This window comes from Lissotriton vulgaris, chromosome 4_1, assembly GCF_964263255.1.
Source record: "Lissotriton vulgaris chromosome 4_1, aLisVul1.2, whole genome shotgun sequence".
Classification (NCBI taxonomy): domain Eukaryota; kingdom Metazoa; phylum Chordata; class Amphibia; order Caudata; family Salamandridae; genus Lissotriton; species Lissotriton vulgaris.
Window position 1 is genome coordinate 1,550,840,024 of NC_141691.1, and position 13,729 is coordinate 1,550,853,752.

At 43.2% G+C, this 13,729-nt stretch overlaps 1 protein-coding gene across 2 annotated transcripts in view; it reads left to right on the forward strand.

Moving 5' to 3' along the window:
* The window catches only part of CHD7 (chromodomain helicase DNA binding protein 7), a 794,978-nt gene that overhangs the window by 750,455 nt on the left and 30,794 nt on the right, over positions 1–13,729 (forward strand). The window contains exons 35-37 of one of the 2 annotated variants that reach the window (XM_086965786.1): positions 749–970; positions 1,177–1,320; positions 1,827–1,967. In XM_086965786.1, the coding sequence (XP_086821912.1) occupies positions 749–970; positions 1,177–1,320; positions 1,827–1,967 (507 nt within the window). The remainder of the gene's footprint in view (positions 1–748; positions 971–1,176; positions 1,321–1,826; positions 1,968–13,729) is intronic. The other variant, XM_086965787.1, reaches the window with a different exon arrangement.

Genomic DNA, 13,729 nt, shown 5'->3' on the forward strand with positions numbered 1-13,729 from the left:
TCACATTGTATATTAAGTCTTTACACATTGAACGATTCCACCCGTATACAAGATGCTAAACAAATGAACTCAGAAGGTAAAAGCAATATTAAGATAGCACAATCTAAGATCCAAGAGTCTAGCACCCGGATCTATATTTCCGAAGGCTGGCATACCGCAGCGTGTTTTGGCATAAACAATTCAGTCCAAGTTCTGCCTGTGTTTAATAACTAGTTTCAGAAATATTGCTACCAGTCTGGCAAAAGGTTCAGCGTCTAAGAATTGTAATGCCAAATAAGCTGGGCGGCACCTACGTACCCATGACTTTAAGGATAGGCAAAAGCCAATAATGCCTCCGTTCCTTGTAAAACTTACAGAACAGTATGATGTGAATTGTCGTTTGGGGTGAGCTGTCATCACAGGGACAAGGCTGAAGAGGTTTTTTCCAAATGTTGGTCTTAGGAAAAGTGACCAGATGGTGGAAGATGTCCAGTCTATACCTCGTTAACAAGAATCTCTCATAGCCCGTAGAGTGTAGTTTTAATTGTCAGCTACCTATTAAAGCAGATTTCTGCTTTTTACCCAAATCTGAGGACCTCGATCAGAGGAGTACCTTTGGTTGTTTACTGTGTGTTAAAGCGTACAACATTAAGTTTTGCTTTGAAACAAAATGGATTATATATTGCTGTGTTCAGATCCCACTAGACACACACTTTTAGAAAGGAATTCTATTGTATAGCTAAGTCTCACATAACTTGCTTTTTCGCAGGAGGATGCAGAAGTGACCAAAGCATATGAAGAGGACGTTGAGACACCACCAACTAGAAACATTCCATCTCCTGCACAGCTGGACCCAGATGCTCACATACCGGTCATTAATTTAGAGGATGGAAGTAAACTATTGGGTGAAGATGCTCCACAGAACAAGGACTTGGTTGAATGGCTTAAATTGCATCCGACTTACACTGTCGATATGCCGAGTTACGTACCAGTAAGTAATCCATTGTCTGACCGTTTTGTTGACTTATTAGATGCAATACAGTATTAGTGAAATAACGTATGGTTTTAAAAACTTGAATTTGTGTGTACTATGTGGTACAGAATAGCGCTGTACTCTTTAAAATCAGTGTATTTTTCTGATGACAGTGCAATCTAAACTTACTTTTTCCATTGTTTGTGCTTCTACTTCCTCTCCAGTGCCAGCAGGGGTCAATCACAGCACCACTGCTGTCCCCCGATTGGAGAGCAAGTGGGACCATGCAGAGGAATCTGAGGCTAAGCCCTTCGATACCCTTCAATTACCAGTTATCCATCCCATCTTGGGGACAATTCTGCACTTTAGTAATGAGCTTAAACTTCCATTTTTAAAGAGTATAGCGCTGATTAGTAGTGCTTCATCTTGCATGATAACAACACATGCTTTTACATTTCCTGCGGCTTCCTCTTAACTTTGTGCATGGTTCTAAACACCTGATAATCTTGTTTACGGTCTATTTAAGATTCATGTTTCATTCATCATGCTGCATTAGCGCATGTCTAAAACACACACCCTAACCTCTGCAAATGTCAAACCTTATAACCCATAGTTACAAAGAAAGAAGTTAACATAACGATTTTTGGTTGAATTGTTCACGTACATTTGGCAGTTTTGTCATAATTCTCGTTAATTGTGTCCCCGATCACCTTGTATGACTATCAAAAGCACAGTGCATCAAATGTTCCTTAAAATGTAGTTTAATGGAAATAGCTTTTCACAGTGGATTCCCTGGAACTGCTGTAATTCTATTTTAAACTGTGTGATTAAAGACTGACGTAAACTAAAATATAAACATGTTTTCTTTCTATAGAAGAATGAAGATGGGTTTTATTCCCCATTTCAGAAGCCTAAGCAAAAACGTCATCGATGTCGAAATCCTAATAAACTGGATATAAACACCTTGACCGGAGAGGAGAGGGTGCCTGTTGTAAATAAACGAAATGGAAAGAAGGTACTATCTTTTTTGCACTCCTATTGGTCATGGCTCTTAATCACATTAAATTATATATAAAGTCTGCATGGTCCCCTTTGTGTAAATGAAGCCTACACTATTCTTGTTTGTTCTCGCACCATTCCCGCTGCAAACAACGTCGTAAGAAGGCACAAATGACCTGTATTGAACTAAGATTCCCTGTTCTGAACAATATAGTTCTGTATTTTTATTTCTACAAGATGCTCCTGCACATTATAGTTTCATAGGCATAATAACGAATTATTGTCCTTCAGTAATTGTTTTGTTTAGGTAAATCCTCTGCTGTTGTACGTCTTTTAAAAATGAACAATGACTGTCTAATACGTTTTCCTATTATCCTTGCCTGTTCTTGTTGTACTACAATGCAAATAATCTCAGTTTGTTCTCATGTCAGTCCTCCTTTGTTGTTGTTTGTGAAATTCTCTTGGCACTAATATTTCTGATCCTTAATGTAAGTTTCAGGATACACTGGCAAAGGCACATATACCTGGCTATAAGTCATATGGCACCCCATCATAGGTGATTGTGTATGTGTCAGGACTCAATAGCAGGCTATTGTAAACTAATGTTCATCAGAGTTGGGCTAAAATAGGAAAGTTGCCATTTTAAATGGCTGTAGCTGAGCACGAGGTTATAGCGGACTTCGTGCCAGTGATAAAGACAACTGTAATCCTCATAGGATAATCCTCTTGTGCCAAAAGTCTGCTACTGTGGATTAGAACGGTCTGTGGTTGGAAGTTTGTTTCCATTTCTGTCCTAGGTCCTCTGACTTATATTTACCTTTTAGCTGAAGGCCAGAACTTAGAGATCCAGGATCGCTTTTTAGTAGACGTTTCCCCAATGTAGTTTGTAAATTTCACCTGTAGGAGCATTATCTACAACCTCATCAAGTTAGATCGACTTGGTTGTTGCGGTCAAGACAATTTTGTATTTGACATGGGAAGTTTTTAGAACGTGTCCAGCACTGTTTATTCCGATTTTATTTCAGTTTAATGTTTTATATTTTTGATTTTACCCATTATGAATAGGAACAGTACAAATTCGGTGAGAGGACGGGAGGATGCAGCCAGGCTTGACCTATTCAATGTTTACGTTAGAGGGACACCGGGTGACTCTACCTCTTTGACTCTATCAGCCCTTGAAATGGCCTTAGCCAACTGCTCTTGTTCGGCTAAAATCCTTGTGGGGGGTGATTTCAACTGTACTTTTGAACCCCTCCTTGGGGATGACCCTTTGGGAATTGAAGAGGAGGATTCGAAATGGTCCATTCCAACGCTCTCCCTCCCCACTATTAAGAAATGGTCACCTAAGGTTATTCAATTGAACGCACTGACTAGGGATTTTAAACTAAGAGCCCTTAATGGTAGGACTTTATCCGACCAGTCAGGGGCAGTGACCTTTAACAGACTATCAGGCCCGTCCCGAATAGATTACATCTTATTGAATGTTGGATTCTGGGCGGACCTCATTGACATGAAGGTCTCTCCTAGTCAGGATAGTGACCACAACCCCTTGTGCTGTAAGTTCAATTGGGGGGGTCTTAATGTCAGGGGGGTGAGTGACTCCTTAAAAATATCTAAAGAGGTGGTCCCATGTAGTAACAACCGCAGATTAAAATGGGACAAGGCCAACCTAGGGGAGGACGAGATGGATAGTATTAGGACCCTGATTGAGGGTCTGTCCTCTAAATTAGAGATCTGGGAGGGAGACAACCGCTCTACTGATCACCATCACCCCTTACTTGATTCTGTCTATAAATCAACAATAGACCAAGTGGGCCAATTCTTTACTTCCAAGGGGAAAGGTAATAGGGTTCCGGTTATGCCGTCTACTCTTTGCAAACCTTGGTACACTGAACATTGTAAGAGCTCTAGGAAAAATCTGACAAGAGCTCTGCTTTCGGGTGACCCTTTGCTGGTTAGAGCGGCCAGAAAGGATTATCTGAAAGCACTAGTTCTGGCCAAACGGGAGTGGGAGGAACGGCATTGGCAGGAACTCTCCTTGGCTGTGAGCAGTAAGAACTCGAACCTCTTTTGGGATTTGATTAACAAAACAAGGCAGGGTAAATCGCAACCACTGGCTGTACATATAACTAGCCAGCAATGGTTTACTCACTTTTCATCCCTATATGGCGGCATAGAGGAAATATCTAGTTTGGGGGTGAATGGGTTGGGTGATGGGGTAAAACTGGACGATACAGATCTGTTATTTTCGCCCTCAGAAGTATTATTGGCAATCAGACGCCTTACCCCTAAGAAAGCCGCCGGGCAGGATGGGATCCCCGGAGATCTGCTGAAGGCTGAGCCAGAAGTTTGGGCCAAACTAATTGCCAGTATTATGAATCTGATCACGAGGGGTCATCAAGTACCAGACTCCTGGAAAGGAGCCGAGGTAGTTACTGTGCACAAGAAGGGGGCAAGAGATGACCCTGCGAACTACAGACCCATTAGTCTGATTGACATCATCCAGAAAGTGGTTGGCAGGGTCATCATCTCGAGAGTTGACGACTGGATAGAGGAGGCTAGTGTTCTCTCCCACTTGCAGGCGGGGTTTAGAAAGAAGGTTGGCACGATGGACCAGGTCTTTCGCTTTTTTGCAATCTATTGGAAGGCGGTTACCATCAAGAAAGGCAGTTTGTATATGGCCTTCATAGATCTCAAGACTGCTTTCGACCTGGTCCCTCGTGCAAAACTCTGGCAAATACTTGGCGAAATGGGGTTTCCCAGTAGCCTTCTGCATATAATAACGAAGCTGCATGAGGGGAATTATGCGCGGGTTAGATGGGGATCGCAGGGACAATTAACAGATAAGATCCCTGTGCGGAGAGGAGTACGCCAGGGTTGTGTTATGGCTCCGACCCTCTTCTCCCTATTTGTAAACGGAGTTGTGGATCATCTGAAGGGGGAAGAGACGGATGCCCCATCCCTGGCGGGGGAGAAAATCCCCACACTTCTCTTCGCGGACGATACCCTATTAATCTCTAAATCCCCGGTGGGCTTACAAAAACTCTTGAACCTGTTTAGCTCCTTTTGTACTACTCGAGGCTTAACCATTAACACTTCAAAAACCAAATTGATGGCTTTTGCCCCCTCCAAAAGATTTAAAAATCACCTCGTGCTCAATAGTGCCCCCCTTGAGCTGGTCACATCTTTTGATTATCTTGGAGTCCGGATAAACAGCCGTATGACCTGGAAAGATCATCTTTCCAAAATGCTCCTTAGTCATCATAGAGTTTCCGGGGTGACGCTGAAGGAACTCCGGGAATCTTCTAGTAAACCGGTTTCTCCAGTTATGGCCATCTATGAGGGTCAGATTCTTCCTTCAGCATTATATGGCTCCGAACTTTGGGGGTTTGAAGGGGTTACAGATTTGATGGTGGCAGAAAATAATTTCTTTAGGAAAGTGGCTGCTCTCCCTGCTTCAACACCAATGATCCCCCTAAGACTAGATTTGGGCAGAAGAACGTTAAAAGACCTGGTGAGGCTTCGCCCGCTGCTCTTCTGGTCTCGACTAAGAAGAACTGAGGAGCTGGCTAAGTATGCAGAAGGGATGGATGATCTACTCTTGCTGGACACAGGTAATAAAATAGGATGGCTAAAAAAACTGAAGGACTTGGCCATCAACCTGGGTCTAAGAGAGGCATGGGAGTCTCAATCCCCGCCACCCAAAGCCGTTATTAAAAAACTTTATTGGGATTGGGTCCAGAGTGAGGCCACGAGGGCTACGAATGTGGGTTCACTTACGGACAAATTTTTATCAATTAAGAGTGTAAGGAAATTGGAACCCTTTTTAGACCTAATAACTAAACCGTGGGATCGTTCGCTGTACCTGAAACTGCGCTATGGGACGCTTCCAGTACTTGATTTCACGGCAAGTTGGTCGGCCTCTGATGCCCTCTCACGTACATGCCCCGGCTGTGCGGCCCCCAAGGAATCGGTGGCCCACCTGTTGTTTGCATGCCCAGCCTATAAAGGGGCGAGGAAGCTTTGGCTGAAACCGGTCTGTAGGGAATTAGGGCTGAGGTGCCATAAACAGGCACTCCGTGTCCTCTCTACAGACTCTTCGTCTGCCCTCATGATCTGTGGGGTGGCCAAATTTTTGGGAAATGCATGGCGGATACGCTCCCGTTTATTAAAACCCCGGGGGGCCCTACTGGTCGATACTAATCTGGTTGTGTTGTAAATCTATCAAAATGAGATCTCCCTGTTCTTATGTATTTTACAAATTTTTATTGGTAAATGTGAATTGTATATGTATATGTGCTCTTTTATGGTGATAAAATTGCCGAATAAAGATATTAAAAAAAAAAAAAAAAAAATTCTAAAAATCAAAGCTAAACATGTTTAAAGTTGCAGAATGAAACGTCTGAATAAATTAATCACCCAACAACCATTAACTGAGCACTTCTAACTAATCAAAATGGTACTTTGCCAAAAACAGTATAAAGAGAATGACCAGTCAAATAAGGGCTTACGTTTGTCCGGTGGTCTGTCTCTTTCCTGCTAATAAGGGTGTTATACAATTATTGACTCTGTATATCTACCTTTACTTACTTCCCCAGCTTATTTCCAGTACATTCTGTAAAGTATGCTTTACAAACCACCCTCCTCCCTATCATTACTGGCTTGAAAATGGTCTGGCATGTGCATGGCTCTGGAGAGTGTGCACCCCTTCCATATGTGCCACTCCAAGCAAGACTGTTTTTTTAATGTTTTTCTTCCGCAAACCGCAATTGTACATATTCACTGAGAACCTCTCCTGTCATGGCATGAGACCCCACTGCCTAACTCTTGAGATCAGAAGTGCTTCCCAAAATGTGCCCCTCCTTTTGAAAGCAACAACTGTCCTTTCACTGAGCTGTGAGTCATGGCATCATATGGTTATAGGCATGTCAGTTGGGAGTTTTAGGGTTCAGGGCAAGGGACGGAGGTGCGGTAGATTATTTGTGTTGGGGTAGTTTTCAGGGCTGGAGTGGGGCTCCATACAGGAGACAGGAAAGGGGTAGCTCTGTAGGGGTTGTGGGGTAGTTTTCAGTGCGGGGGGGGGGGGCAGTTGGGCTGGGGTAGGCGGGCAGTAGGGATTTCAAGTTTAGGGTGTCTTTAGGTTTTAGGGCATAAGGGCAGGAGTGTGATCTTTAGCACACATGCCAATTTACCAAATATGTCTTTACCAAAAAATTGTGTGGTAAAAGACATGCTTGGTAAAGACTCGGTTGGGGTTTAGACCTCGTCGTTCGGGCATGCATTAAGACATGTGTTTATTCATCACACAACCTTTCACTTTTCATCATTGAAGGCAAGTGTAGTTTTTAATTAATATACATTTAATTTAATGCATATTTAAAAAAAGTTTAATTATTTATAAAATAGGTTTTGTATCTTAAAATGTTCTATTGCATTTTAAAGAAAATAACCTCTTTAAAAGCTATTAGTTAATTTAATATTGTATATACTTGAAATGTTAACATTTAGATTATACGTAATATTTACACATACGGAGGGAGAGAGAGAGATGTGCCTGTATGTTTTTAGGAAAACTCAATCATTTTGTTTTTGGCTTGGGGGTACAAACACCTAATCCAAATTTTTAAAATTATAATTACATTATTTTCTATTTGGGGGTCATAACCTCTGTTGTATTTATTTTTGTGCCTTGGGGAATAAACCGTAACCTAATGTATATTCTTTTGCCTAGTTAGATCTGTTTATATAATAAAAGTTTATATATTTTATAATCGTATTAATTCTTTTATATTTACCTTAAATTAATTGAACTGTTATAGTTATTAATGAATATTATCCGTAAACTAATTTCTATTATCTGTATTGATTACATTGAATTGTTAAAATGTAATTTTCTATTGCTTTTTCCAAAATCAATTTTAAGAATTTTTTTTACTTTACAATTATTCTCTTCTGATTAATTTATTTTTGCCAATTACAGTTCCTAAATGTATCACTAACAAATACATATAAAAACACGCACATGTATAAATATGTTTCTTCCTTCCCCTTCTGTTAAAGTGTCACTGCAGATATAATATTTTAGAGCCTGGCTGAAGTTGACTCGCCCTTTTTTGTGCCTTTGTTCTCACCTCCTGCCAAGGCACACCCAACTCCAACCACTCTTCCTGACGATTATGCAGATCAAATGTGAAAGAAGTATCAGGCTGTCTGCATCCCACAAAACCAGATGAAATCCAAAGCCTAGCATTGAAGTCTACACCAGAGTGTATTAGCCAGAAATAAAACCTCAGTGCAAACCCTAAATCTTTCTACCATGGTACTCTTTACCACAAGGAAGGTATATGTTATGTACTAGAGTAAACTGTGCTCGTGGTCTGGGGGTGGGGTTCTATAGACCTTCTCCCTTAGAATGTCCGATTGAAAATTTAGAACTCCTAATACTTTACTAGAAGTGCTACTTAACTCTTCGTGATGGAGTATGCCCAACTGCTGTCAAGAGAAGCCATGGAAGTGCCATGTAGGAGAGGAAAGCTGTCCAGAAGAGGTGGGGTAACACCCCAGCAAAATGCAGAAGTTGTGCAGAGAGATTCAAGAGAGCAACCTAAAGCAACGCTGCAAGTCCTGGGGAATGACCATCTCTGTGATGACTGTGTAGAGTTTCTCTCTGTCCCTCTCAGCCCCAGTGTGTGTGGCCTTAGTTCCCTCACTGTATTTCAAGCTTGTTTGTTTTGCTTGGCTCGGCTGAAAACTTCTTAAGAGGGGCAACGCGGTTGGTAAGCTATCAAGCTGAAGCATTCATATCCTGCAAACCACATCCAAAATAAGGTAGGGGGTGCAAATGTATTAACACTTATCCAGTATTAGGGGTGTATTTCATAGATTCACATGCCTGAATCATTCCCCGACGTCGGGATGGAGTCCCCGGTCCATAAAGAAAGTAATGCCCTATTAGACAAATAGAGAAATAGGCCCAAGGGCCTCACCTTAGTATCATATCCATGTCCTTTTGTAGAAAGGACAACACTTTTCAGAAGAGCCAATCCGCTATCACCTCCCTTTAGAACCCTCCTGGAAGCAGCCTCAGTCCCTCACATTTACTACAGCACGTCGTGCTAAGGGTGTACCCTCTGAGCTCTGCTCAGTTTTCTCTTCTCAACTGGGTTTCCAGTGTTTTCTGGTACTATTTTCTTTGTTTTCTGGACTATAGTTACTAATATCTTCATGGCTGAGCCACCAATAAAGGGTCTTTTTAGGCCCTGTGGTTCCTGTGGGAATAAAAGGCTACATATAGATGACCAACATAAAGACTGTCTATATTGCCTGAATCCAGATCAAGGTATATTGTATCTTCTCCTCTAAAACCCTCAAAGATCGTGAGGGACGCCTCCTAATCTGGCTTCAGAGGTTGAAAGATAGAGACCAGCTGTAATCTTTTGAAGAAAGTGAAAGCTCTTCAGTTTCTTCCAAGTCTTCTCAGAAGAGACCAAGAGTGACTTCTCCTGGCCCTTCCACACAACATCCTCAAAAGAAGACACTGAAAAAGTCTTAAGAGTTCCAATCTAAGGTTGTTCCATCGAAGGTGTCCTCTTAGGAAGTTCCCACCTTCAAGTAGCCAACTATGACCCCGTCGACGACGACATAGTCGACGATGGCTTCATTGATGAAGAAAGCTGTTTCTTCAGTACTGTATGTCACTATGTCGACAGCTACTGTCTTAACGTCGATGGCAACAGCGTCACTGACTTAGTCGACAACAAAGCAGTCATCGACGCTGCGCTCGACGACGACTGACTCGTCGACGAGGAAGACATCGTTGACAAAGACTCCATCGACGAGGACACAGTCGACGTGAACGCCGAGGACGCCGTCTACTAGGACGCCGTCGATGAGATCTCCAGCAATGACAACAGTACAGTATCGACGACAACACCATCGACAATAACCCCAACGACTATAACATCCGTCGACGCTTCGTCGACTACTACTCCTTCGGGCTAGTCGACGACGATGGATCCAAGTTTGAAGAGCACATATGTGCATCTTTGCATCACAGAAAAGTCAGACGCCGGCTTTAACATCACCAAGTAGAGTTCAACCGCTGCCTCCAACATGTCTCCTTGAAGAGGAGGATTCAGATGAAGGGGACATGTTCCAAACTGTGACAAGCCCCTCTGAGCTTAATGTGAAATATCAGGAGAGTTTAGATGAAGATGAGGAGCAGGAGGAAGAATATCATCCACCTCCTCCACCAATGGTTTGCCTTCCAGCCTCTTTAGTCTCGGACTTGCAATACCTCATAACAGATTACAAGCGGAGGTTTCCACAGTCACCTGCACCTCAACCCTCGGCAGTATCTCTCCCACCAAGACCACTGCCTCCACCTTTAAATTTACAGCCGGATCTAGTCAACTTATCACATCCTTCGTCTACGAAGACGAGGAAGAAGACCCAACATGAAGAGGGAGAGCTTCAATCTAACCACGATGAGTGTGATGACTGTTATTCCCTGCCCTGCTTCTCCAGTACAGGCACAAGCGGACTCGCCACCCGGAGACATCGGAGGGTTCCATAATGTTGTTGAGAGGGCTGCTCAACGTTTCCAAATCCCCATGGTTTCTCTCCAGTAGGAATGCTTCTTATATGATTTTAAGGAGCCCTTCAAAAAATCAGTGAAATCAATACCTATAATAGAATACCTGTGGGGACAAGGTGTTAAAGTGATGCAAAAACCTTCCTCAGTACCTTTGGTATTACCTCGTTTAGACAAGAAGTATAGGACACCTGATACTGCGCCAGCTTGTTTAATAGGACAGCCCAAGCCGGACTCGGTGATTACACAGGCAGCTCAAAAGAAGCCCAAAAATCCTTCTGCCCCGTTGACCGCTCTGCCTGATAAAGAAGGCCGAAGGCTAGACCATATTGGGAAACGTTTCTCAACAATGTCTGCTCTGACAGTGAAGGCGACCAATGCCTTAGCGCTTTTGGGACGTTACAACAGACACTTATGGGCAGACATAGCCCCATATCTGACGGCCTTGCCTGAGGAATCGAAGGAAGAGGTGAAGAAAATATTACTTGAAGGGGAGCGCTCAGCGTCAGAAATAATAGACTGTGCAATGGATATCGCAACAACTGGATTTCACCAACTTGCTGGAGCAGTAGTATTGAGGCCGCAAGGTTGGATGAAGGCAACTTCCATTCGTCCCGAAATACAGACGAAAATCTTGGATATGCCTTATGATGGCTAATTTCTCTTTAGACCTCAGATTGATGAGGCGTTACAGAGTATAAAAAAAGACACGGACACGGCCAGAGCATTGGGAACTCTCCAATACAAATGTCCGTCCTCTCGTGGATCAAGAGGAAGAGGACAGTCCTCTTATCAAGGGGATTATCAATATCGGTCATCATACTCTTCGGGGCAGCAACATCGCCCACATTTTCAACAGCAGCACCAACAATCCTCTTATGGCAAAGCGTCCTTTCGGGGTAAAGCCCAGCGAAAACGCAACGCTCATAGACAATGACCTTTCCCTTCGGCCAGTCTCCAATTCATCTCTGCCCTCAAAGCTTGGAGGAAGAATTTCCCATTTACTAGAAAATTGGAAGCAAATTACCACGGACCGGTTGGTTCTACAATTAGTCCAATTTGGCCATTCATTGGAGTTCGTTCACATACCTCCACAAACCCCTCCCCGACCTATGCTTCACAAAAATCTGCAGATGAGGACAGTTCCCAACAGGTATTATGTAGAGACCGTTTGAAAGATGTATGCAATAAGCATTACAAAGAAGGAAGAGCCAAGGAGTCAAGAAAGTTTTTCATAAACAGTGGTATTATTTCCAAATTGGTTCAAGGTCAATACAGTTAAAGCAGCACTGTACAGAGTGGATCGTGTGACAACCCGGTGACACTTGGTGCAGGTGCTATATACAATAAGTGACAAGTGAGTGTGCAAGTGTTTTAAAATGACAGCAATTGCGACGCATTAAAACAGAGTTCACAACATCAAATGATGGCCCCAGTGGAGACAAGTAATTGTTCACTTGAAACAAAGTTATTAAGATGGGAGCACAAGATGTGGAATACGTCTTTAAGTTCGAGCTGTCTAGTCGACGGCGTTTCGATCCCTGTTGTTCGGGATCCTCATCAGGACGGGGTTGTCGATGAGAACAGTGGTGGTAGCTTTCCTAGGATGGCAAAGTCCGAATCCTGGGTTAAACCTCAGTTTTTCACGATAACTGGATGATTCTTCCGTCTGGGCAGCGAGCGGCGTAGGCGAGTCCTGAATGAATCAAGGAGGATGGCCGTAACCGGGGTCTGCTGTCACAGCGGGTTGCAGGCAATGATTCATTGCACACTCACTTGTCACTTATTGTATATAGCACCTGCACCAAGTGTCACCGGGTTGTCACACGATCCACTCTGTACAGTGCTGCTTTAACTGTATTGACCTTGAACCAATTTGGAAATAATACCACTGTTTATGAAAAACTTTCTTGACTCCTTGGCTCTTCCTTCTTTGTAATGCTTATTGCATACATCTTTCAAACGGTCTCTACATAATACCTGTTGGGAACTGTCCTCATCTACATATTGCACCCATCCCAACGTGGTTTATGGGTTTTCTCCTGTTGTTTTCTTACATCACAAAAATCTGCGTCTGCTTTTCCGAGAGGTCTCTCTTGTGCTCCAGAAAGGGGCGATGGAAAAAGTCCCTCTGTCCCAACGAGGGAAAGGATTTTATTCCCGCTTCTTCCTAATTCACAAAAAAGAAAAGAAGTGGAGGCCGATTTTCGACCTCGGAGCCCTCAACAAATTCCTAAAAAAAGCAGTTGTTTCGTATGGTAACTATCTAGGAAGTCTTACAGCTCTTAGATAGAGAGGATTACATGGTATCCCTGGACCTTCAGGATGCTTATTTTCACATCCCAATTAACAGAAATCACAAGAAATTCTTAAGATTTGCAGTTGCGGGCAGACACTTCCAGTTTCGGACTTAAGTCTGCACCTCGCATTTTTACAAAATGTCTCTCTCCAGTGGCTGCATATCTCACACAACAGCACCATCAAGTTTTTCCATATCTGGACAATTGGCTGATCAAAGCTCCATCCCTAGAAGACGCGTCCAGGTCTTCCAACGCTTGTTTGCAACTTTTCAATCGTTTAGGACTCGCACTCAATCGTGAGAAATCAGTCCTTCTGCCTTCTCAACGTATAAATTTCCTAGGCGCTACCCTCAACACAAAACTGAAAAAAGCTTTTCCATCACAGGAGAGAAAGGACAAGCTGGTGACACTGGCTGTCCTTGTAGCCTCAAAGAGAACCTTAACAGTTCGCCTCTTCAAGTCCCTACTCGGAATGATGTCCTCATGTATCCTACTGGCTCCTCACTGCCGCCTGAAGATGCGCCCTCTCCAAGAGGCACTCTCAGCTCAATGGGTCCAATGCACAGGGTCATTCGACAATCTCATAATGATGACTCCTCAAATTGTCAAGGCTCTGCAATGGTGGATGTCTATTCGAAATCTTTCTCAAGGCTTGCCCTTCTTACTCCCAGCTTAACCACATGTCATCACAACAGACGCCTCACTGGGAGGCTGGGGAGCTTTCCTCCAAGAACTGCAGATACGCGGAAAGTGGTCCTTCATATAAATCATATCGGACTGCGGGCGGTCTTCCTCGCCCTTCAAGCCTTTCTCCCAAGAATCAAAAACTCTCTAGTGCTCATACTTACGGACAATACCACGACGATGCACTATCTAAACAGGGAG